Source organism: Schistocerca americana, chromosome 4, assembly GCF_021461395.2.
Source record: "Schistocerca americana isolate TAMUIC-IGC-003095 chromosome 4, iqSchAmer2.1, whole genome shotgun sequence".
NCBI classification, from domain to species: domain Eukaryota; kingdom Metazoa; phylum Arthropoda; class Insecta; order Orthoptera; family Acrididae; genus Schistocerca; species Schistocerca americana.
In genome coordinates this window covers 607362128-607389539 of record NC_060122.1, presented here as the reverse complement: position 1 = coordinate 607389539, position 27412 = coordinate 607362128, and the positions used below count along the sequence as shown (strand labels likewise).

General features: G+C 41.2%; 1 protein-coding gene across 2 annotated transcripts in view; it reads right to left on the bottom strand.

The window, feature by feature from the left end:
• Positions 1-27412, bottom strand: part of LOC124613970 (xenotropic and polytropic retrovirus receptor 1) — a 286213-nt gene that overhangs the window by 57889 nt on the left and 200912 nt on the right. For both annotated transcript variants that reach the window (XM_047142759.1, XM_047142758.1), the window contains exons 2-5: positions 11109-11198; positions 10755-10908; positions 10418-10665; positions 4837-5098 (exon numbers count right to left, since the gene is read on the bottom strand). In XM_047142759.1, coding sequence (XP_046998715.1) covers positions 4837-5098; positions 10418-10665; positions 10755-10908; positions 11109-11177 — 733 coding nt within the window. In that variant the 5' untranslated portion in view covers positions 11178-11198. The remainder of the gene's footprint in view (positions 1-4836; positions 5099-10417; positions 10666-10754; positions 10909-11108; positions 11199-27412) is intronic.

Here is a 27412-nt window from a genome sequence, read left to right as displayed (position 1 = left end):
GAATACCCAATTCACAATGGATATGGAGAAGGGTGGCTGTCTGCCATTTCTGAACATGTTGGTCAGATGGAAATGGGGCAACCTGTCTACTATAAGCCCACACACACAGATCTGAATTTGCAGGCATCTAGCTGCCATCGCATGTCACAAACTATGGGCACCCTTCAAACAATGGTGCACCAAGCACATGTTGTGTCATAAAGACAACCTTGGAAAGGAATTGGAACACCTACAGTCTGTGTTCAAAGATAATGGATATTCTCCACATCACATCAGCATGGCTTTAAGGAGAAGGAAATGTGACCACCCACATGAGCAAGAGGAGAAGGAGTGGTTCAGGTCCAGGGCATTCCTTGCAAATGTCAGCAATATTTCTTCGAAATTAGGCAGATTCCTAGGGAAACATTATGTCAATGTAATATTCTGGCCACCTACAAAGATTTCCACGTTCTTGGTTCAGTAAAGAATGCTGGGATGGGATTGCAGATGGCTGGAATCTTACAAAATACCTTGTCAGCATGGCAAAGCCTACATTGGTCAGAAAACACACACATTACACGAAAGGTGTGTTTAACATGATTGCCATGCCTCGTGATGACTGGGTGTTGTGTGATGTCCTTAGGTTAGTTAGGTTTAAGTAGTTCTAAGTTCTAGGGGACTGATGACCATAGATGTTCAGTCCCATAGTGCTCAGAGCCATGATTGCCACACTCACCTTTCACAGCCCAATAAGGCTGCCATATTCAAGTATTTTGTTTCCATAGGGCATGTGTAGAAATGCTTGCAATCTTATTGCACTAATGTTATTTCACATTTCTTTTTCAAAAATGGATTCTTTAGCCAAATCTCTCTTGTCGTCACATCATGAGAACACTATCAGGCTAACTGACTAAAAACCTAAAATTGAACAAGATGGGGCTATGATTACCCAAGGGACTCACAACAAGGTTAAAACTCTGGCTAGCCAGGTTTAGGTTTTCGTCAATCAGTTAAGATGAATGCTGGGATAGTTGCCTCGAAAATGACATGACCAATTTCCTTATTTCCGAGATTCTATTCAGTTTGAATAAGCTCATTGTTGACTGGACATTAAACTCCAACAAATCAATTTCTTTTCGTAACTATTTTACAACAGAAAAAAATCATCAGAAAATAGCAGGAAAAATCCTATTTATAGGTGTTAATAAATGGAGGATGAGGCATAGGAGCAAATGAAGGATGCTGAAGAAGGAACTTAAGAGTCTAATGACCTATTGTCATTGCAGTCACTAAAATGATGAAATATAGTTGTTGATCAAAAAGTTTCCATTTGAGTGCATTGCTGCAGCATATATGCAATGTAGCATGACTCTGATGAGGGTATATGTGGTGACACCGCCAGACACCACACTTGCTAGGTGGTAGCCTCTAAATCAGCCGCGGTCCATTAGTATACGTCGGACCCGCGTGTCGCCACTGTCAGTGATTGCAGACCGAGCGCCACCACACGGCAGGTCTAGAGAGACTTCCTAGCACTCGTCCCAGTTGTACAGCCGACTTTGCTAGCGATGCTACACTGACAAATACGCTCCCATTTGCCGAGACAATAGTTAGCATAGCCTTCAGCTACGTCATTTGCTATGACCTAGCAAGGTGCCATTATCAATAGATATATAACTTGTGATGCCTGTACCGTCAGACCGGTGTACACCACTTCTGGATTAAAGTTAAGTATTACAGCAACTGCGTCCGTTTTTCTAAGTTCTCATTTCCTTGTAATGTTCCAGACCTCACGCCAATCTGCGTGAGCTTAAAAGCATGCATTTCAACCTCCTCTAGCAACACTGTGTTAGCTCTTCTGCCAACACTTCAGTATATATGCACTGACATGCAGGCAAGGGATTAGTACGTCATTCAATTCTTTCCGACATGCATATGGGAAATGTGAACTATGCCAACGTTATTAGCACTTGTGAGTAAACAGGACCAATGTGCTGTTAGTCTTTTCTTGCCTGCCAAATGGTAGATGCCAGTAGACATTCACTGGAGAATGAAAAATTTGTATGAGTCGGGATTTTTGTCAAAAACCACCACTGTGGACCGGTGTGCCAGGTTCCATGCAGGTCACGACTGGATAGAAGACACTGGTGGATCTGGGAGGCTAGCTTCCACTGGGAGACTCTAGCACCTGACCTATTGTCCTGATCCCTCCCCATGTGAATATCATGCCATCAGTCCCTTAGAAAAAGGCCTTGAGGGATCAATTATTCCTGTTGGATGAGTAGGTGCAGCATGTAGTTACAAACTTCTTCACGGAACAGGAGACAGTGTTTTAGTAAATGGGTATCTTCAACCTGATGCATCAGTGGATGATTGCCTCAATGATCATGGCAGTTTTGCCTGACTGGCATACCAGACAAAACTGCTTTCCACACAAGTTATTCAGATAAGTTATTAGACACTCCTTAAGTGAGCACTCTGGTCGCTTTGGGGTGTTGTATGTAGAGTAGAATTTGTACCAGGTAGTCATGTGCACCTCCATCGCTGACATAAGTCATGGTGTTTACCGAGTGAGGTGGCACAGTGGTTAGCACACTGGACTCGCATTCAGGACAATGGTTCAATCCTGTGTGTGGCCATCCTGATTTAGGTTTTCCGTGATTTCCCTAAATCGCTTCAGGTAAATGCTGGGATGGTTTCCTTTGAAAGGGCATGGCCAACTTCCTTCCCCCTCATTCCCTAATCCGATGAGACTGATGACCTTGCAGTTTGGTCTCCTTCCAAAATCAACCCAACCCATGGTGTTAAAGTGTTGAGATGTGCCAGTTAGTTTTGCAGAGTTAGGCTGGTAAGATAGGTCAATGTGGAGAACTGAGTGAATGGCAGACAGGAGCCAGCATGTTAGGGCATACCCCTGGCCATACTGTAAATTAAGTTGTCTAATTTGCTGCTGTATCAGTGCAAACTGGTCAACATTTCTACAAGGAATTGTGTATCACACACAGCCTTGTAGCATGGCTTAAGAACGGTGGACTGGAGATGTGTGTCACACCTTGACAACTGCAACTGATTTCAAGTGTAAAGGAATTGTTGCTGATAGTGATAAGTTCATTTCAACCACTTTCTGAGTGGACACTGCAAAGGGAACAGCATTCATTGGACATTTGAAGATAGGTACCTCACAATAGCCCTTGCTCTCTGGATCAGTGGACCAAACAATTCAGAAACTGATCATTAGCTGACTTGAACATATGCAGTGTTGCCTGACTGGCCACAATTTTACCTCTTTTCAAATGATACAAGGCATCAAGTGCACTAACTGCCCAATAAGGCATTTAAATCATGATGTGTGGAGAATGTATAAGTATCTCAACCTGGTAGTGGTTCTGCAATGTTTTCAGGGTATTTTTCTGCAATGACTTGGGCCCACTCCATGTTACCATGAATGTGAAGCAGGTGTTTATTTTACCATTCTCAATAACCAAGTGCTGCCCTTCCTTCTAGATCTTCATGATAGCTTTACTAATAGCTTTACTAAATACATTCCATCATCCAAGATAAAAACTACCATGTTCCCAGTGCTGTACACACATGTTCCAGGTGTGACAAACACTCAGGCGCCCTGTTGCATATTGTCGGGTCCACAAAATTATCTGGTCATAACCCCACAGAAAATGTCTGGGTACCATTCAAAATAGCAGGTGAAATGGAGCAATCAATATCCCCACCATTTCATAGCTAATCATCCATGGTGGCTTCATACAGATATGGTATTCCTGAAGAGACTTGAGGGCTCTTTCCCTTTCTGAACTGATACTACTATCAAGGTGGTGGTAGGTGCTATTAGTGAGATGTCTCCTGGGGATTACTAATTTTTTGATCTTGTTTACTTAGTTATTTAGAGTTTGAACCTATGTTGCTCTTTTGTTTTGCTTTTTTACTCCCTCTTCCGTTTTGTTTCCTTCCCTAAATCCTACATCTTCTTTTAGTTTTTTAATACTTAGTCAGTGTCTACTGATAACTGCAATAGGAATTAGTGTTATGGTTAATTTCTTATGATATTAATTGTTTGAGAATCACTTTCTCCATACTATACCCAACTGTAAAAATGCTAATTCTTGAATTTAAGATTTTATTGGCTTATCAGTACATTTTGCATGTGTCCCACTATTATTTATCAATGATTGTTTTATTCGGTATCCTCAGCTTAAGACACAGTAAGTTTGCTGTTACACTTTCATAGAGTAAGGCTACCAGGTCACACACACAAAATGTTTGACTTGGCACATTATATTAGCTAGTCAAATAGCAATGATTCAAAAATTTCCAGTCTCGTGCTGTTTGGTTTGATAGTAAACTTGTAGTAGCAGTCAAGGAGCACAAATATTAACCATTAACAGCCCTACTGCCAAGCTATAAGAAAAATTTAAATGATTCTGTACACATTATCCCACATTTACTGGTATTTGCAAGAAGCCAAATAAATGTCTCCACCATGGGTTCAGTTAAGAGAGATGGCACAATACTTTGATAGTGTCTATCTAATACATTTTGTGCTAATATTTTGCATTAAAAAAATTAAAAAAATAAATAAAAAATTACAGTAACACACTGAGAGAAATGTGTAGTATTCATTGCTTTTATTTCAAATTGATAAGTGCTTGTCTGCACTAGGTTGTTGTTTAAAGTTTCAATAAAAATGTGACTTTCATTTGCAATAATAGACTGAACGTTTTGGGATGTGTGCTAATCTTGCATCTCAGTGGTTTTTAACTTGCTTTTCATAAAATAAAGTAATATTTAGATTTTGTATTTATAGATTATTACAGTTTTATGAGAACTGAAAATTATTCCAACCTGAAAGCACAACAGCAAGAAAAAGCACTATGAAGGAGCCGGAGAAGAGACCCACTTTGAAAGTAATCCAGGGGCTTCGTTGCTCTCCAAGAGGTGGTACACGCAGTCGTTTCATAGCTCTCTGTCGATCACCACCCTCTAGTTCCAGAGTCACAGTTCCTTCTGTTTCTGTGATTAATCGATCAATATCTTTGTTGGTGTATATGTGTGATGTTTCCACATTTTCCTGTCTCCATCTTGCTCCAGAGTCAACTGATAGCAGCTACAATGAAGTGACAGTATAATGACAGAGAAATTATCAGCACAAATAAATTTGTTAGAAAGTTTTATTGTACAAAAAGTGTTCCATTTTTATTTTTGAGGCAAATTAAAGTACCATAAAGCCAAGAAATTTCATTTTTAATATTTGCAATAAATCTTCAATAAATTTGGTAAAGGTGGCACTCCTTACCATGGGATGCATTCTGTGGCTGTCGTCAGTTGGTAAGAAACTGTCCTATGTACATCTTTAGAATTCCATATCCAGTAACATTTTTTAACTAAAGTCACATGGCAATCTGGGATAGAGCTGAGAAAGGAAAAGGTTTTGTTGGTTGTCATAAGGACTAAGATATGGCAAGTTAGGTTCTGTTCATTTTACAGAATAAAATGTCATATTTTGCCAAGAAAAGATGGAAAAGATAATTTATATTGTAGGGAAATCAGACAGCATAGTATCTTACACAGTGAGTAGGCTGCAGTATATGTACACATTGATTCTAACATCCTAGTTTTGCTCTATGCTGGACATTTTATCTTACCTGTTAACTGGCTACTATTAAATCAATTCAAAGTGCATATTAGATAAGACTATCTAACAAGGTTGTCGAATTTTGTGAATCCAGTTCATATTTAGAAAGAGGAAGAAGAGTGGCCATAATGACAATGAGCAAAGCTGGATGGTGATCAAGGAATAAAAGATTAGGTAAAGCATAGTGGTCATAGAAAGAAAGTGAGGGAAGAAGAAATCAAAAGTCAGAGAGACAACTACACGTGGGCAAAAAAATTTAATACAATGTGGACACCTAGGTAAGAAGATGCTGTGTAATGCTTCACAGTAGGCTGTGTGTGTGGTTGAAAACTGTAGTCTGACAAGATAATCACCAATAAACAAATAGCATGGTATTGTGCATGAAGTATTATGGATTAGACAGATTTGTGCTTTTGAAGTAAATTTTGTTATGGCTTCCTTAGAATCCTGTCTTGCCATCAGCCTTCATCCATCATGATAAGTAAAACATGCATACTTTATTATAGTTCTAACACAAAACATTTATCAATGCAGTGATCTGCACATTGATGTGAGCACCAAGAAATTGTCTGGGATGTTTTGTTAGCTAAATTCATCACCATGTTTTTGAAGTGATACACTCTACATCTCTTATACCGGTCAGTCTGTAGGCAAATCCTAATTTGGAAAGTTATGTTGTCTGTCTATCAGATGTGCTCATACCAGTTGCTGCAATACTTCACTATTCTAAATTTGATTGGTTCTGATTTTATTTCTTGCCATACCTGCATTTTCTTCTCATAATTTCATTTCTGCAGCGTTTATTACATCTACAGTTTCTTCCATGCACCCAAAAATATCACAGAGGATTGCTGGAAGATTGATAGTTTTATAATACTGTACTCTTTTCTTGCCTGGTCTTATTTTTTAATTTTATGTGGTTGATGGGGCACAATCTTAAATTAATCATTAGTTACTTACTCCAGCAACCCAGACATGGTTATATGTAAGCCTCTGTCCAGATTACTATACATATACCCAGTTCTTGGCTTATAACAATGTTAACATTTGTACATCTCTGCCAATATCTTCATATATCTGTTTCTCATAAACATCATGTCGTCTTTCTCCAGGCCTCATGCCTGGTACAGTTCTCCTCAAATATTGTCTCATGACACCAATGTGGTCTTTTCTTTTGGTTATTAAAATTTCATCATTTTTTATTATGCTTGATCTTATAAAATCTTCTATTAGTTGTATAGGAGCCTTATAGCTTTTATTAATTTTCTAGGATACCCATTACTTTTCTTTGCAGTTGAAAGCTTATTTCTGTTTACATTATCCAATTCATTTATGAATTTTATAAAGTGTATGTGTGAATGTAACTTGACTCAATGTTGTCTCAATTATCTTTTGTAGAAGAAGCACAGTCTTTAGTTGATAGTCCCTTCATAGGTTCAGCATGTTCACATCAACAAGAATTTCAGAAATTGTTTTAAGTTTGATATTTATTACTATATAAAGTGTTGAGAACACATACTTCTGCTTTTTAATGGTCATTAAACTTACCTTTCTTGAACAAAGATAATACTTCTCTTTTTTCCATGCATCAATTATCTTACTACCTTACCAGCACTGATGATAATTAACAAGGTGTAGCATCTTTGTATGTCACATATGTTATTTCTGTTCCCTTTTTACCCTTGTTAAGATGTTTACTCCATTTGACCTACAAATTTGTCCCATGTGTGTTGTGACACTTTAATTACTTTTTTGGCATATTATTTTTTTTCTGTATATTCTGAATTGTGTGTGTGTGTTTTTTTTTAGTGGTTCTCCAATTTTCTGTATTCAGATAAACAGATAATTTATGCTTCTTATGTTGTTCTTTTTCCTGAGGGCTTCGATTACATCTTACCTACATGATTGCACATCATCTCCAAATAATTTTGGCAACCTTTTCCAGTAAATATTCCTTCAAACTTGCTATGTTTTCTTGTTGTAGTAAGTGCACTTGCACTTCACACTCTTCATCTATCTGGTGGACAGTGTTGTTGAGCTTCATGGTTATTCCGTTCTCCCCCCCCCCCCCCCCCCCCCCCAAAAAAAAGGACATAGCTCAACGCGTACTCACCAGTACTACTATAGTGGTACTCACCTGAAGATGGCCAGAAAACTCTGCGCCAAAATATCGTGGCAGGATGTTACAGACATCCGGCAGTTCTCCCATGTTTTTATGGAACGGGACACCTTTTACTGTTAGTAGGCCTTACTGCCACATCTTTTAAAAAATCCTTAAAAATCTGCGCATCTCTGAATTGAGTCTTGAGCTTGTCATATATTAGAAAATAATGTATACTTGTAAATATCCCTTCTCCAAAAGAAGATATTTGTGATTCATGCAACTAAACTGTTTAGCTTCATTGCCATTGTTTTTGTAATGACCCTCCTTGAATGTCTATGTTGCAATAAAACTGCCCATAGCATTAAATGCTTGTATTATTAATCTAACAATGGAAAGTCCAGTTTGGAATGTCAACAATATTGTGAAAAGGGAGACTGCTACTCACCATAAAGATGGCACATTGAGTGGAGGCAGTCACAACAAAAGGACGATTATAAATTGAGCTTTCAGCCTAAGCCTTCTTCTTTTCTGAAGGAGAAGGCTTTGGCTGACAGCTCAATGTCTAACAGTCTTTTCATTGTGCCTTTCTGTGACTCAAAGTGTAATTGTTACTGTGAGTAGAAGTCTATCCTTTTCATAATATTAATCTTTCATAGCAGATGTTTGCAGGTTATCAGTGTCTTCTATCTTGGTCTCTTCAGGGACATATATTTGTACTTTGGTAACCTAATGATGTGATCATTCAGTTCTTTGATTCCTTTACATTTTTCTTTGTTTTTGTTGGGATTGCAACTGGTACATTTCCTTCTTCAGCTTTCTTTCCAGTTCCATTTATTTAGATTTGAGTCTCCTCATGTTCCAAGTGACATTATTCGATCTGCCTATTGCTATACTGGTGATCTTCACAAAAGTGATCGGCAACCTTCTGGGCACCTCAACCAAGTCTGCAGCCTACATAGTCCATGCACACCTCAGCAGCATGGACTCGCTCCATTGCAGTAATGGACAGATGCCAGGTAGTAGTTCCAGCGCTAGTAGAGGCTGCCTCTTCCAAAGGAACTATTCACATCTCCCACACACACATGACTAGAAAATAGTGATGTGAGTATTCTGCCACTGACCACTGTAAAGGTTGGCTCCAGAGCTAGACAAGTCAGTTCTTCCAGCTTTGAGAGCCTCTCCTAGCCCTCAAGTGGGTGCTATTCACCCCATCATCTTACGACACTCTCAAAGCCCATCGTAGGAACCAATGTCACTGTATTCAGCCTTCATTGTTGTTCCCTTGGTGCAATCAGACTGTATCCAGGATAGATTTTTCTGTTCATATGCTTGGTGTTATCATGGACAGCTTATTTGGACTTAGAATATTTTCCATACAAGTGTATTTGTCTATGAAGATACTAATTGTGTTACTTTGTCAGATTCTGGAATCACCACACTGTCAAGTCTTCACACCTGTGAGATACTGTAATGGTGATTTTGTTATTATCATTGAAGCAGATGTTTCTTTCATTGGTCAATAAACATTGTAAACTTGATCACCGTTTCCCTGTGTCAGTGTGTGTGACCCATCATGTATGATTCGAGTTCTCTTGTCCTTTCCACCCTTTGGTCACTAATTTTTAAAACAATTGCCAGGAAATTTTTTATAACTCTTGTTGGCAGTTTAAATGAGGAACTGTGCTCAAAGTACTGAATGCTAACCCACAAAAGTTGCTGACAGACTGCACAAACTGCCACTTTCATTGTCATAATAGCCAAACTGCCTGAAATGTAATATGAGTTAGTGCCTAAACTTTCCTGGTCTCTATATTTGGTCCCTTCAGATTTTTCTCTGAATGACACGACATACCTACTGTAAATATGTTAAGCATTTGATGTTATTACTTTTAAATATACACTCAAAAGCTACAATATGTGTGTGGAATTTTAAAGATTACATTAAGGGACAAAAAACAACTTTTACAAAGGATATGTTCTGTTATTTGTTTATACTTACATATATAGCAACACTGTTATTGCAAAAAGAATTGTAAATAAAAATAGATAGTTTTTTAAAATGTAAATTTAGATTCCTTTGAGGAACTTATTTTTAGAGCAATTGAGAATGTTAAACTTTGTCAGCGCCCCTCACTTTCAGACAAAAGCTTAAAACCTTTTTAGTAAGTAAAAGTTGTTATACTGTAAAAGAATATTTAACATAGATGTAGATTATTAGCAACATATGACATTATCACCAAAATATTATGTAATTATAAATATATGTATGACTAGTTATAAAAACTACACAAAATATGAGAAACGTGTTTAATTGTAAATGTATGTGTGCTCATGTGTTGTAATCTGACGACATCCATACAATATTTATTGTTCCACGGATGAATAAATAAATAAATAAATAAAAATAAATAAAAACCTTAGTAAAGTAATGATAACCGAAAACTATAAAATATTCTGTTTAATGATGGTGTTTGACTTTTCATCTGTAACATTGCACATTATTTCATAAAATGATACAGATCCTTAAATGTAAATACAGGCACAACATGTTATTATAGACAGAAAGTAAATGCATTCTTTTTAAAGAGAGCACTCAGTACCACAGGCGTAAATATTTTCTGACAGTCTGATTTCATTATATTATACCAAAAGTCACACATTTTGCGAAACAGCACAGTGTTACTCACCTTATCGTGTTTTTTGAGGATCTTCCGAAATCCTGTGAAATTCAAAGTCTGATAGTTTTGCAGGAGGATCAAGCTTAGGTAAAATTCACTAAATGCAAGCTTCAGCTCTTGTACTTTCCTTGCAGGAAGACTAGACTTAGCTTCACTTGACCTGAAGACTGATTTGCTGACTTTGCCATCTACAAGTGCAGCTGTTTTGAGTTCACTCTGTAACGCAGCAAATTTTCGTGTAGCTTCGGCTAATTTTTCTGCAAATAAAAAACACATGGCTGACAATTTCTTTCATTTTTCTTTCAGAGAAACAAGATGAGAATACAAATCACTATTTTGTTATTACCAGAATAGAAAGTATTGATTTTCTTCAGTTCATTGTCACAGTACTGGAAAAAGTGATCATCAAAATTGGCAAAATGCCTTGTGAGAACCTCAGGCTCCACAAGTTCTGCTGAAGGTGCTTCCTCTACAGTGTTATAGAGCATCATTTTCATTTCCTGCAAGAAAATGCCAACATTTAAACTCTAACTGCTCTGAATGCCCCACAGAATGTTTCGAGATATATTTGAAAGTGTAGACCAACAACTAACACCTTAAAAAAAGAAAACTATTTATACACTGTCAAGCAAAGTAGTACTTAGTAAACTGAGCATCCATCACCATGTAAAGAATGATAATATTAATGTAAGGAACTGACCTCATAGCTGATGTACTGCTTTCGCCATTCTGGAGTAATATGAGCTGCCAAGTGCTCGGCAAACTTCATTGTGATGTTTATTCAAGCATCCTGTTATTGAAAAATAGTCACACAGTATAATATATGCTGTACATCACACAAATTCATATAATATTCTATGATACTGTGGAGGTTATTGTGTAAAGAATAGTAACTGAACAGCAGAAAGAGTATTTGAAGAGTGTAGATAAAGTCATTTGAAGGAGGAAAGAACACACAAAGAATATTCTGAACAGTTTGTTTGGAGTCTTTTCCTATAGGAAATGTTACAGTTATAATAATAATTATTATTATAATTATAATAATAATAATTTCAATCATGAACATAAGATTTTTTTCAACGTTCATAAATGGATATTCTCAAGAACACTGCCAAGTGTGTTACCCCATTGAATTCAATGGTTTCATCAGATCACTGAAGTTAAGCAACATTAGAAGTGGCTGGCACTCGAGTGGGCAATCACCTGGGAGTGGAGGGGGTTGTGAGGGGGAAGGGGAGGGGGAGGGGAGAGATACACCATGTTGTGTTAGCTACTTTCCTTTTGTCTTTAAGGCAGAGTAGAGGAGAGGTGATGGCATAAAGACCCTAACAGCTGGTCTTGGCATCAATATCCTGGATTAAATTCCAAACTTCTCTGTAGGAGTGAGGGCATGTGGTACTGTTGGTTGTGATCTATCTGCCAGAGGGAGACACTGAGCTCAGCACCCCTTTGGTGCTATTTGAGAGGATTAGGCAATGTGCCAGCAGTGGGTTGCACCCTTTCCCTTCGTCTATCATCAGCATCCAACACCAACCTCCACATCACATACACACATTAAAGTCACCTACATAGACACATTTAAATACATTGTGTGTGTGGGCTAGGAAAAACATTTCCAATTAGGCAGCTGAAACTGCCCTTCAGGGTCTCCCAACAGACAGTGCAAAATGACTTTACTTTCATTCAAACAGAGTTAGTGCTACAACTAAATACAGTTTTTTTTGATGAGGGTTGCAGAAACATTCATGGAAATGCCCTCCCTCCCCCCCCCCCCCCCCCCCCTCCCTTCCCCGGATGAGTTCCACTATATTCTATATTCTGTTGTCTTGTTAGTGTTTTATTTGACTGCCAATTGAGCTTCTTTTCATGTTCCTTTAACAAAGATACTGTGTTCTTATTAAGTACGAAAGAGAGACAGAATGGTTCACTTTCAATGGGTGATGTGGACATCAAGATCCAATTAGCTGACATGTAATATGTCAGTCTCTAGCACTGAGTGAAAGAAATTTAAAAATTCACTGTCTGTATAAGTTTTCACTCCGAAACATATTCTTCAAATTTAGAAATTAAACATCATATACTGTTATCTTATTTTAGGTGCACCAAAAGGTATTATGACTTTTCATATGCTGAATCTGTGCTGACTACCATTTCGTTTTTGATTTCTTCATATTTTTCCTGCAACCATTTTGCTTTCACTTCCTTGCACTTCCTGTTGACTTATAGTGTCAGTATTCTTTTCCTTTCTTGAATATATTTCTCTCCCCTCATTTTGTCAGTTATTAATAGGGTAGTTGATAGTTAAGGGTAAAGCTGGTGGCAGACTCCAGTATATTGGTACTGAGAAAATTTAGTCAGGGTACGAAGGAGTTTGCTTACAAAACTCTGGTAAACCCATCCTAGAAGATTGCTATTTGGTATGGGTCCCACACAGTTGAGCAGATTGTAACTAAGCCTGCATTATCATTATTACTGTCTTTCTGGTCATTAATATACAGTATGAACAACATGGATCCCAAAACATTTCATTGTGGCATCTTCAATCCAGTCACAAATCTTTTTGGTACTCTATGTACTTGTGTTACTAAGCATTGGTATGTTACTTAGTTAAATGATTCCCAGAACTCAATGAATACTGCATCTGCCTGACTGCATGCCTTGATTCATGGCTTTCAGGATGACATGTGAGAAATATGCAAGTTGGATTTTGCATGAGTCACATTTGTGGAAGTCATGCTATATGTCAAAGAGGAGGACTTTCTGCTCAAGGTACAGTTGTGAACTCAGTATATTTTCTAAGATTCTACAACAGATAGCTGATAAATATATTGGACAGTAATTTTGTGTTGCTCGCTCCTGCACACCTTTTTGTTGACAGGTGTGGCATCTATATCTATGCTCTGAAAACCACTGTGAAGTGCATGGCACAGGGTATGTCCCATTGTACCAGTTATTGAGCTTTTTCCTGTTCCATTCACACATGGACTGCAGAAATTGATTGCGTAAATGCTTCTGTATGTTCTGTAATTAATCTAATCTTGTTCTAATGATCACTATGGGAGAGATGTATAGGAGATTCTTGTATATTCATAGAGTTGTCACTTAAAGATGACTCTTGAAACTTTCTGACCACAAATAACATATTATCAAGAACACAGTTTGGATTTCTGAAGGGTTCTGATATCAAAAAGGCTATTTACACTTACAGTGAATATGTACTTAGTTCATTAAATAACAAGTTACAAGCAGCAGGTATTTTCTGTGATTTGTCAAAGGCATTTGATTGTGTAAACCACAACATCCTTTTAAATAAATTAGAATTCTATGGTGTAACGGGCAGTGCTGCAAAATAGTTCAAGTCATACCTCACTAACAGGAAACAAAGGGTGTCAGTGCAAGGGACTAGTGAATCAAGTCATCAGTCATCATCAGAATGGGAAGAAATTACATGGGGTGTCCCACAAGGATCCATCTTAGGGCCATTGCTTTTTCTTGTGTACGTTAATGATCTCTTATCAGTTACACTGCCAGAAGCAGAGTTCGTTTTGTTTGCAGATGACACGAGTATTGCAATAAATAGTATGTCGAGTGTAGTTCTAGAAAGATCTGCTAATGATATTTTCTTGGATGTTAATAAATGGTTTAAAGCTAACTCACTGACATTAAACTTCGAAAAGACTCACTATACGCAATTCAGAACCTGTAAGACGTTTCCACCCAGCATATGCATAAAGCACGAAGAAGAGCAGATAGAAGAGGTTGACAGTCTTAAATTCCTGGGATTACAACTTGATAATAAATTCAGTTGGGAGGATCACACCACAGAACTGCAGAAATGCCTTAACAAATCTGTATTTGCAATTCGAGTGTTAGCAGACATAGGCGACATAAAAGTGAAAAAGCTTGCATACTTTGCCTACTTTTATTCCATAATGTCATATGGTATAATATTTTGGGATAACTCTTCAAGTCAAACAAAAGGTTTCAGAGTCCAAAAGCATGTAATACGTATTATTTGTGGAGTAAATTCATGGACATCCTGTAGAAACCTCTTCAAAGAACTGGGTTTACTAACTATTGCCTCTCGGTATATTTACTCCTTAATGAAATTTGTCCTAAATAATATATCTCTTTTTCCAACAAACAGCTCAGTTCATACATACAATACCAGAAACAAACATGATCTGTACAAGGACTTAAAAGCACTTACTTTAGTTCAAAAAGGGGTCCACTACTCAGGAACACTCATCTTCAATAATTTGCCAGCAAACATAAAAAATTTAGTTACCAATAAAGATCAGTTTAAAAGGAGCCTGAAAGACTTACTAGTGGCCAACTCCTTCTACTCCATTGACAAATTTTTTAATAGAAAGAAATGATGTATTGTATATATTCATACTATTAGTATTGTTATTTCAGCTTTAAAAAAAGTGACATGTTCCACATCCACGAGGATCTCCTCAACACGGATCTATGGAACGAAAAACTAATCTAATCTAATCTAATCTGTCAGTAGACTTTCTCATAACAGTTTCCATCTACGCTTTCTTTCGACTGGTGAGCACAGTCTTTCTGTTTGAGTGAACTACAGTACATTATTTTTAAAAGAGGAGCCAACTCTGGTACAGAACTTGTTTAGAATCTGATAGAGATTCTGTAAGGACCTGGAGCTTTGTTCAGTTTCAGTGGTTTCTGTTGTTTCTCAACATCAATGACACTAATACTTTTATCACTCTTCTTTGTAGTGGTGCAAGAACTAAACTGAGAATGAGACAGCACTCTCAGATTTTTCTTATACGGGAACATTTGTAAATATGGTACATCATTTCCACTTATGCTTTGCTATCATAAATTACAGTTCCTGTGACACCCATAGGTATCTGGACACAAACTTTAGTGTCTCGTTATGGACAACCAGTATTTCTTTGGTTTTTGTAGAGATTTTTCAATAAGATTCTACTATTTTAGTCATCTAAGACTTTGTGGATTGCATGTTTGCTAACTTGAGTGTTTCTGCTAGCTTCTATCTATCTTTAGTGCTCTGACATTTCCTACAATTACTGTGCAGCAGTCTCTATTTCTTTAGAAGTTTCTTTATAGAGGCTATATACCTTGCATGATCTCTCCCATCACAAACTGTTGCATTCAGTGCTTGGTCAATAACCTGGAGATAAATATTTCAAGTTACTCTTTGTGTAGCTTATTGAACAAATAAATCCTTCTACTTGTTTCAGTCACCATTTGTACTTTGGTAATCATAGTTACTGTTACTGCCTCATGAGTGGATGTCTGGACAACCAAACTTCCAGACAGGATAAAACTGTGTGCTGGATTGGGATTTGAACCTGATACTTTTGCCTTTTGTGGGCAAGGGCTCTACCACTGGGCTACCCAAGCATGACTCATGACCCGTCCAAACAGCTTTACTTCTTCCAGTACCTCATCTCCAAAGAAAAGGTCCCAGGTTTGATTCTAGGTCTGACACACTGTTTTAATTTGCCAGGAAGTTTCATATCAGCACACATTCCACTGTTGAATGAGAATTCATTCTGTTCTGAACAACCTGTTCTAAGTACATCTACACCTCTATCTACATCTATATTATTACTTTGCAATTCATAATTATGTATATGGCATAGGTTTCATCAAACCACCTTCATGCTGTTTCTCTACCATTCCACTCTTGAACAGGGCACAGGAAAAATGAACACTTGAATCTTTCTGGTCAAGCTCTGATTTATCTTATTTTATGATGATCATTTCTCCCTATGTAGGTGGGTGCCAAAAAAATGTTTTCACACTGAGGGGAAATTTCTGATTGAAGTTTCATAATAAGGTCCTTCTGCAATTACATATGCCTTTTTTTTAATGATTGCCAGGCCAATTTGTCTTTCATATCCACGGAAGACCGTGGTTAGCACACTGGACTCGCATTCGGGAGGACGACGGTTCAATCCCGTCTCCAGCCATCCTGATTTAGGTTTTCCGTGATTTCCCTAAATCATTTCAGGCAAATGCCAGGATGGTTCCTTTGAAAGGGCATGGCCGATTTCCTTCCCAATCCTTCCCTAACCCGAGCTTGCGCTCCGTCTCTAATGACCTCGTTGTCGACGGGACGTTAAACACTAACCACCACCACCACCACCTCCACGGAAGAATCTCCCCTATTTCATGATAATATAAAACAAGCTGCCTTTCTCTGGACTTTTTTGATGTCCTCCATCAATCCTATCTGATGGAAATCCCACACAGTGTAGCAGTACCCCAGAAGAGGGCGGACAAGTTTACTGTAAGCATTCTCTTTAACGAATTTGTTGCATTTTCTAAGTGTTCTGGCAATAAATCACAGACTTTTGTTTACTTTCCCTCAAGATTACCTATGTGATCATTCCAGTCTAAACTGTTTGTAATTGTAATCCTAAGTATTTAGTTGGAAAAATATATCTAAAAACACAGATGCGACTTACCGAACGAAAGTGCTGGCAGGTCGATAGACACACAAACATACACACGAAATTCAAGCTTTCGCGACAAACTGTTGCCTCATCAGGAAAGAGGGAAGGAGAGGAAAAGACGAAAGGATGTGGGTTTTAAGGGAGAGGGTAAGGAGTCATTCCAATCCCGGGAGCGGAAAGACTTACCTTACACACAGAAGGCCTGTAATACCTCCTTGTTGTCTCTCTCTCTCTCTCTCTCTCTCTCTCTCTCTCTCTCTCTCTCTCTCTCTCTCTCTCTCTTTCATGGGTGCTTAACAGCGGGGTCATCAGTGTCCTTACACTTATTGAAACAAATGAATGAGGAAATTTTGTTAAAAATCAAGGGGAGTTCATAAAACTTTAAAACTCAAACCACATTCATTTGAACATCACTTAAAATAGTGGGAAGATTCTGTGACAAATCTGCAGCAGCTTGCTGGTTGGATAATACTATACAATCCAATAAAATGTGCACAGTTATCTGTACACCACAAGCACCGCACATTGGAGGGTCTTCTCACAGGAGTAAGAAGTTATGCATCATAGGACTATGGCCTATGGGAAGATGAATAAGAAGGACCTCATCCTTTCTACATGGCTGGAAAGAAGTTTGTCATGGCTGAGTTGTGGGCTTTGATATGTGGAGCTTATTGTCAGTCACTTCCAGCCACTCATCTTCCCATCAACGCATGGCTTTGTACCTCAACAGCAAGGTTATAGCATGCATGGAGATGGCACACTGAAAGAACTGAGGGTCATGACATGCCTCCTTGGGTGCTAGATCTGCCCTTTCATTCTCTGAAATACCCATATAGCCTGGTACCCAGCAGAAAGACACCTCCTTCCCCAGTTGTAGTTGGAGGAGTGTGTCCTGATATTCTGGATGACTTTGTCTGCTGGGTACAAATGTTGTAGAGAGTGAAGGGCACTCGGAGAATCTGAACAGACAAGAAATTTAGCACTGGAAGAATATCTCATCTGCTCCGGTGCCTGCAAGATCACATATAATTCTGCATTGAAGACAGTAAATTCTTGAGGCATTCTGACCTTGAATACATGATCTAGGAAAACAACAGAGTAACCAATGAAGTTCCCTTGCTTGGACCCACCCTTAAAGACAGCTACATTGTTATGGTGCTCATATAAAATATTGCAAAACATCACATTAAAAACAGAAGCAGGAGTGCAATGTTTTTTGCACTGCACTAAATCTAAAATTATGCTAGGCCCCTACAGCAGCCAAGGTGGCAGACAATGGAACCCCTGGATTTGGTGTTGTACTTGCTCCATGTTGACTGACTCCAACACACACTGCATGCAGATCCCAAACGGTGTTGTGGCTCATGGATGGTTGGGGGAAAGGCATTCCAGAGGTGGACGAGCAACAGTATGGTATGCAGGTGAAATCGGAGCTGTGAGGAATTTACGTACATACCGATGTACCATGAGGTGCTGCTGCCAGATTGTGAATGGCAGAGCCTCAGCACAGAGACTCAGTATGAGGCTGGCTCTACAAGCACCCATGGCCAGCTGAGTCCCCTCACGGTCGACAATGTCAATGATCTTTAAACAAGAAACTCTTGATGATCTGTATACTATGCACGCATAGTCCAGCCACAAATGCACGAAAGCCTATAAAACTGTAGGATACATCCACTGTCCACTCCCCAAGACCTGTGGCTAAGGCACTTGATGATGATCAATGCCTTCAGGGTTCTGGCTTTCAGATCTCTCAGGTGGTGTAACCACGATAATTTGCAGTCAAAAACAAGGCCCAGAAACCTCACTGAGTCTCTAAAGTGTAGGATGGTGTCCCTAACATGTAAGACAGGTAAATTAAAAACATGATGATTAAAATGAACACAAACACACTTGGCTGACGAAAACTGAGTCCCCGTCTTTTCAGCCCACTCCTCTAACCTGCACAATGTATGTTGTAACTGATGGCTTACTGTTGAAACGGAAGAGAGGGAACAGAAAACAGAAAAATCACCCACCAATAAGGAGCACTGCACAGGAATCCTTATCATATACGTGATACTGTTTATGGCTATGTCAAAGAGGGTAACTCTTAAAACACTGCCCTGAGGGACACCATTCTCCTGCTCAAATCAATCTGACAGCGCGTTACCAAATTGGGTCCTAAAAACCCGTTGAGACAGGAAAGACCATATGAAGATGAGATGGTGGCCACGAAAGCCCCATTAATGTAATTGTGAGAGAATACAGTGCCTGCAAGTAGCACTGCATGGCATTACTGATATCAAAGAATATGCTGACACAGAGATGTGTACAAAGGAAAGCCTGCCAAATAGCTGCCTCTAGCAGGGTCAGGTTGTCAACAATTGACTGAAATCTCAGGAATCAACACTGAGAGCAGCTAAGGAGTTGTGTGGTTTCTAACAACCAGAACAGACGACAGTTAACCATGGTCTTTCCTGCACAGCTCGTTAAGGCAATACTCTGATAACTACTGGCACATGTATGGTCCTTTCCTGGTTTGAGGAGAGGTGTCAGAATTGCCTTCCTCCACGTGTTGGAGAAGTTGCCCGTCTGCCACATGAGATTAAAACATTTGAGGAGGATTTCCTTTGAAGCCACTGGCAAATGTTTAAGCATGCAGAATCACATCTGGTCGTGACCAGGTGTAGTGTCAGGAGTTTCAGTCAGTGCTGATTTGAGCTCCCACATGGAGAAACGAGAGTTGTAGACCTCAGAACTGTTGGATCTGAAGTCCAACTTCCCCCTTTCTACAGTCGCACAGTAACGACGAAACGCCGGATTTTGGCCGTAGTTTTTACAAAATTCTCGCCAGCGTCTGAGCTATGTCTCTAGGTGTTGTTTCGAGACACCCCTGTTTCAGCACTGCCGTTGTTGGTAAACGACTGCATTTACTGGAAATCCTCTGAATGAATTCCCATACTTTTGTAGAAGAAGTGAAACAATTGGTGGAGTCATAACCTTTTCTTACTCTCCTTAATAACACGTTGAGCCTTGGCCCTCTTGACTCGAAAGGATCTGAGGTTGTCTGCTGTCAGTCGGCATTTAAAATGTCTAAGAGCCACATGATCGTCCCAGATTGCTGAATGGCACTCATCTGTCCACCAAGGGACAGATCGCCTCTTAAGATTACCTGAGGACTTTGTGATGGATAGGTCGGCGACATGATGGATCACTCATGTGATGAGCTCCACCAACCCTTGGATGCTGCCGCATTGTTGAAACACAGCCAGCTGGCTGAACAGCATCCAGTTAGCCCTGCTGATCATCCATTTTGGTGGCTTCTCTTCAGGTACTGCTCCATCCAGTACGTGAATGCAGAGGGGGAAGTGGTCACTGGAATGGTCATCAATGACCTCTCACTGAACATAAGTCTGCAAGGGTGGGAGGGCAGAAAGAGAAGTCAATGGCTGAGAATGACCCATTAGCAGTACAGAAATGAGTGTGAGTACCTGTGTCGAGGATACACAGCTCGTGAGACATCATGAGGCTCTCCAACACCCAACCCCAAGGCCAAGTAGAGGTCAAGACCCACAAGACATGATGGACATTGAAGCCTCCTAGGAGGAGAAATGATCATGGGAGCTGTTCTACAAGATTTGTGAGAGTATCAGAGTCTATTGCATCTTGTGTAGGTGCAACGTGTTGCACAGCGAGCAGACAGTGATCACATGATACAAATAAATATCAACTGCAACTGCTTGAGGTCAGTAGCCAAAGGGAGAGCAGAGGAATGGTGCGCGTTAGAGCCAAACACTGTGACCCCTCCCCCAATAGGTCTTCCTTGCAATATACGAGGTGTGACAAAGTAATGAGACTTATTTTCTTTGCAAGATGTAGCAACCCTGCAGGCTTGTAAACAAAAGCACAAGGGGCGTGCCTGTGCTGGAAATTTCAGTTCCTCCGCATGAGTCCTGATACCACTCAAGTTCCACTGTAATATGGGAGCCATGTAATCGATGTGGTTTTAATTTATCCTTATCTTTGCACCAGGGAGATGAAGCACTTTTAGAGCAATTAGGAGTGGAGGGGCTGCCTGGATCCGAGGCATTTAACTTCATGATGTCCTCCTTATCAGTCAGACATGCCAGAATGACGTTTGACGGCACCTGGGACAGCTTTTGACCTGAACGTTGGGATCCTTTCCCTGCACCTTGCCCCGTTAGCGATTGGGGGGGGGGGGGGGGGAGTAGGAGCGTTGATAGACCCTCTGCTTTTCGTGTGCTTTCTGGATGCTGACTGCGGAACTGTTGTTGGTCTTTCCTGTTGCAGTTGTCTGGATTGCTTTGTCCTTACTCTTCTTTACTTGGCATGTACACATTCAAGAACAGGTGCTTGTGGTGGATTCAGGCACGCTAGACGCTGTCCACGTCGAAGCGTCCAGTCGTCTGCATCGGAGCGGCCACCTTTGGAATAGGTTTCCGCATCACGGAAGAATATCAAGTGGCGAAGACAGGGGGTTTCGTCGCCTTATATTCGAATTTGGCTTCGGCATAAAGGATCTGCTTCGACACTTTTATATGCTCAAATGGCTCTGAGCACTATGGGACTTAACATCTGAGGTCATCGGTCCCCTAGAACTTAGAACTACTTAAACCTAACTAACCTAAGGACAACACACACATCCATGCCCGAGGCAGGATTCGAACCTGCGACCGTAGCGGTGACGCGGTTCCAGACCGAAACGCCTAGAACCGCTTGGCCACACCGGCCAGCGTCACTTTTATATCCTTTATTTTCTGTTCCTCAGCAAACACAAGGCAGCCTCGGCTCCAGACTGGGTGGTTTCAAAGAGCAGTTGACGCAGATCGCTGGAGATAGCTTCTGTAAAACTTCGCCAATCTTGGGGTTTTTGCATTCTTTTAATTTTGGCATGCTTTTTTCGTTGCTTCTGCAACAGTGTTCTGACATGTTTTGTGTACAGTGGGGGATCAGTCCCATCTTTTACTAATTTATTTGATAGATATATCTCTCTGAATTACCATTGATACTATTTATTTGAATTTAAATTCCATCTTATCTGCGCTTACATAATCAGACTGGAAGGAGTTGAATCTCTTCGAAAGTTGTCAACCGAAATTTTATCTGCTTTTTTAAATAGATGTATTTTGCGTTTATTTTTGGTTGGGATGGATGTTATAGTATTCAGTCTCGCTACAACAACCTTGTGGTCACTAATCCCTTTCCATCAAGATGCTTCCTATTTGCTCAGGATTATTTGTTGCTAAGAGTTCAAGTATGTTTTTGCAACAATTTAGTACACTTCGGGCGGGCTCCCTAATTAACTGTTCAAAATAATTTTCTGAGAACGCATTCACTAAGATTTCAGACGATTTTAACTATGTATTTACGCCAGTATATTGGAGGTCAGCTGATGTCACCACCAACTATAATTGTGTGAGGAGGGTACTTATTTGAGATGAGACTCAAGTTTTCTTTGAATTGTCCAGCAACTGCATCATATGAGTCAGTGGATCTGTAAAAGGAACCAATTATTAGTTTTCAGAGAAAGTATTCTACGGTGTTGTTTTGAATAATGTTTTTGACTGAGAAACATGTGTCAGTGAAATGTTTATCTACAATTTTTGATTTTGTTGGAGGTGACTTCCCTAAATAATCTTGCATACAGCTGTACTTTCTATCTTAGCGGATTTGAGTTTTCCGCAGAGTTTGACAGTCCTCATTAGCCTATCTCTTCGTTTTACATTTAATCTCACCGACTCCATTTACAAACATACACATCAAAAAAAGTTTTGCATCACCCCAGTTCCCAGAACTCCTGAAGATAGACGTTGACTGTGGATAAAGTATCACAGACAGTCCCTTTGACTGTTCAGAGACGTCACTAAACCCGTCCAAAGAAGTTAACAACCATGCATGAACAGCACCTATTAGACGAAAGGGGTCCGACAGCCAATCAGTTCCAGTTATTCTACCAGGAAGGAGGTACACGGCTCGTGTTGTCTGTAGTTCAATCATGCCTAGACGGGTAATACCGGGGCCTGATCGCGTCCGCATTGTTACTTTGTGCCAGGAAGGGCTCTCAACAAGGGAAGTGTCCAGGCGTCTCTGAGTGAACCAAAACGATTTTGTTCGGACATGGAGGAGATACAGTGGGACAGGAACTGTCAATGACATGCCTCGATTAGGCCGCTACTACTGCAGTGGATGACCGCTACGTACGGATTATGACTCTGAGGAACTCTAACAGCAACGCCACCATGTTGAATAATGCTTTTCGTGCAGCTACAGGACGTCGTGTTACGACTCAAACTGTGCGCAATAGGCTGCATGATGCGCAACTTCACTCCTGACGTCCATGGCGAGGTCCATCTTTGCAACCACGACACCATGCAGCGCGATGTAGATGGGCCCAACAACATGCCGAATGGACCGCTCAGGATTGGCATCATGTTCTCTTCGCCGATGAGTGTCGCATTTGCCTTCAAGCAGACAATCGTCGGAGACGTGTTTGGAGGCAACCCGGTCAGGCTGAATGCCTTAGACACACTGTCCAGAGAATGCAGCAAGGTGGAGGTTCCCTGCTATTTTGGGGTGGCATTATGTGGGGCCGACGTACGCCGCTGGCGGTCATGGAAGGCGCCATAACGGCTGTACGATGCGTGAATGCAATCCTCCGCCCGATAATGCAACCATATCGGCAGCATATTGGCGAGGCATTCGTCTTCATGGACGACAATTCGCGCCCCCATTGTGCACGTCTTGTGAATGACTTCCTTCAGGATAACGACATCGCTCTTCTAGAGTGCCCAGTATGTTCTCCAGACATAAACCCTATCGACCATGCCTGGGACGGATTGAAAAGGGCTGTTTATGGACGACGTGATCCACCAATCACTCTGAGGGATCTACGCCGAATCGCCGTTGAGGAGTGGGACAATGTGGACCAACAGTGGCTTGTTGAACTTGTGGATAGTGTGCCACGACGAATACAGGCATGCATCAATGCAAGAGGACGTGCTACTGGGTATTAGAAGTAGTGGTATGTACAGTAACCTGGACCACCACCTCTGTAGGTCTCGCTGTATGGTGGTACAACATGCAATATGTGGTTTTCATGAGCAATAAAAAGGACGGATATGTTGTTTATGTTGATCTCTATTCGAATTTTCTGTACAGGTACTGGAACTCTCGGAACCGAGGTGATGCAAAACTTTTTTTGATGCGTGTATAAAAGAAAGTACGGTTGACATCTAGTGGTCAATCCTGGACATTTGTGATCAGACAGAGCAAGCAGTGGTACTCCCACGCTCCTTCCACGAATGGTATACCTCTCCTTGTGTACACCATTTCCTGCTAAACAGTATCTTTCATGTATCCAGTACCTTACTTTCAGTGCCCGGAATGTCGTAACGGTATGTCATGTGTGAGCAACTTATACCACGTCTCTCCAAGAAAAGCTGTGTCTTAGTTCTTAGACAGTGTTCTCATTGAAAAGGATAGATGTTCGGCATATTATCATGCTAATTGGGGTGGTGATTGGTTGGTTGTTTCGGGGAAGGAGACCAGACAGCGAGGTCATCGGTCTCATCGGATTAGGGAAGGACGGGGAAGGAAATCGGCCGTGCCCTTTGAAAGGAACCATCCCGGCATTTGCCTGGAGCGATTTAGGGAAATCACGGAAAACCTAAATCAGGATGGCCGGACGCGGGATTGAACCGTCGTCCTCCCGAATGCGAGTCCAGTGTCTAACCACTGCGCCACCTCGCTCGGAATTGGGGTGGTGAGACAGGCCCTCTGTCTAAGTCGCAGCCGCAGAGAGGGCGCAAAAAGTGATTGCAAAAAGAAAGAAGAGTTAAGAAAAAGGAAGAGGAATGGATGTTCCCCAAACCCTCCTGTAACTATGGTCTGTTACGAGAAGCCGCCTTATCCTCGGCCCGCGAATGTAAATGCTCATAGTCGTCACAGTAACATTTTGTCCAAATAGCCTAATAAAAAAAGTTACTACTACCGAACAGGCGCGTATCGCTAATATTATTTATGTGATAACACCGAGCTTGGTTTCCACAGTTTGCCATATTCAACAATGGAGTTCTTGCTGCTATTTCGCTGCGGTATTTCATAGGCTGGCGCAGTTAAAAGTCGCCCGCCTTCCCTTTGAATGCGAATACAATATTTCGACTTTAGAAATAGGAGTAAACAGCTACAATAGTGGGCAGTTTTATGCAGTAATCAATGGTTAGCATGTTTCTGTCAGCATTTGTGTTTATTTCATCGGAAAAGTTAGATGTTTGTCTTTGCGGTTTGCAAAATGACTTACTCTATAGAAGAAAGAACTGAAATTGCGGAAACATATGAAGGGCTTATTTCAATAGTGGTACAAGTACATTACCTCCACTTTTCTGTCTATAATGCTTCTGAAATTAATGAGCCAAACAAACAGAAAGAAAGGTTCATCTCTAGCAAGAAGCCATGTGCTTGAATATTTCTGGTATCTGAACTGCAGATTTTTCTTAAAATAAGCCCTTAATATGTGAAAACAAGTTCTACTAAGGAAACAGGCGAAATTTTCGGGGTCATGTATCCGGATAGGACTACCAGCAAAGAGAGCAATACAGAGTCTGTATAAAAATTGGGGCATCTACGGATCTGTGCAAAACGTAAAACGGCAAAGAATTCCTTCAGTTCGCACGCCAGACGTTACTGCAGACATTCGCCAAAGAACTATTCAGAGCCCGTAGAAGGCTAAACGTAAATTGGCTCAACAGTCGCATGTGAGCAGGAGGAGCTGCTAGCGGATATTGGAAAGTCTTTTTTTTTTAAGCCATGTGGTGCGACGGCTGTGCAGAAATTACGTGAGGATGACAGTCAGAAACGTTAGATTACTGCACAGTGCTTTTGAATATCATCATTGATTGTTTATTAGACTACACTCCTGGAAATGGAAAAAAGAACACATTGACACCGGTGTGTCAGACCCACCATACTTGCTCCGGACACTGCGAGAGGGCTGTACAAGCAATGATCACACGCAAGGCACAGCGGACACACCAGGAACCGCGGTGTTGGCCGTCGAATGGCGCTAGCTGCGCAGCATTTGTGCACCGCCGCCGTCAGTGTCAGCCAGTTTGCCGTGGCATACGGAGCTCCATCGCAGTCTTTAACACTGGTAGCATGCCGCGACAGCGTGGACGTGAACCGTATGTGCAGTTGACGGACTTTGAGCGAGGGCGTATAGTGGGCATGCGGGAGGCCGGGTGGACGTACCGCCGAATTGCTCAACACGTGGGGCGTGAGGTCTCCACAGTACATCGATGTTGTCGCCAGCGGTCGGCGGAAGGTGCACGTGCCCGTCGACCTGGGACCGGACCGCAGCGACGCACGGATGCACGCCAAGACCGTAGGATCCTACGCAGTGCCGTAGGGGACCGCACCGCCACTTCCCAGCAAATTAGGGACACTGTTGCTCCTGGGGTATCGGCGAGGACCATTCGCAACCGTCTCCATGAAGCTGGGCTACGGTCCCGCACACCGTTAGGCCGTCTTCCGCTCACGCCCCAACATCGTGCAGCCCGCCTCCAGTGGTGCCGCGACAGGCGTGAATGGAGGGACGAATGGAGACGTGTCGTCTTCAGCGATGAGAGTCGCTTCTGCCTTGGTGCCAATGATGGTCGTATGCGTGTTTGGCGCCGTGCAGGTGAGCGCCACAATCAGGACTGCATACGACCGAGGCACACAGGGCCAACACCCGGCATCATGGTGTGGGGAGCGATCTCCTACACTGGCCGTACACCACTGGTGATCGTCGAGGGGACACTGAATAGTGCACGGTACATCCAAACCGTCATCGAACCCATCGTTCTACCATTCCTAGACCGGCAAGGGAACTTGCTGTTCCAAGAGGACAATGCACGTCCGCATGTATCCCGTGCCACCCAACGTGCTCTAGAAGGTGTATGTCAACTACCCTGGCCAGCAAGATCTCCGGATCTGTCCCCCATTGAGCATGTTTGGGACTGGATGAAGCGTCGTCTCACGCGGTCTGCACGTCCAGCACGAACGCTGGTCCAACTGAGGCGGCAGGTGGAAATGGCATGGCAAGCCGTTCCACAGGACTACATCCAGCATCTCTACGATCGTCTCCATGGGAGAATAGCAGCCTGCATTGCTGCGAAAGGTGGATATACACTGTACTAGTGCAGACATTGTGCATGCTCTGTTGCCTGTGTCTATGTGCCTGTGGTTCTGTCAGTGTTATCATGTGATGTATCTGACCCCAGGAATGTGTCAATAAAGTTTCCCCTTCCTGGGACAATGAATTCACGGTGTTCTTATTTCAATTTCCAGGAGTGTATTTCCATTACATCATGAGTGATGAGGCATGGCTTGATCTTTCCGTTAATGAGAATTCACAGAACCCTAACATTGTGTGTCAGCAACCACTCCATGATGAAAAAATTGGCTTTCGGTGCGGTGTAACAGGAACTCGCAACATTGGACCGATATTTTCTGACACTACCATCAACACGGCTGCTTATATGGAAATTTTTGATACTTTTTGTGCTCA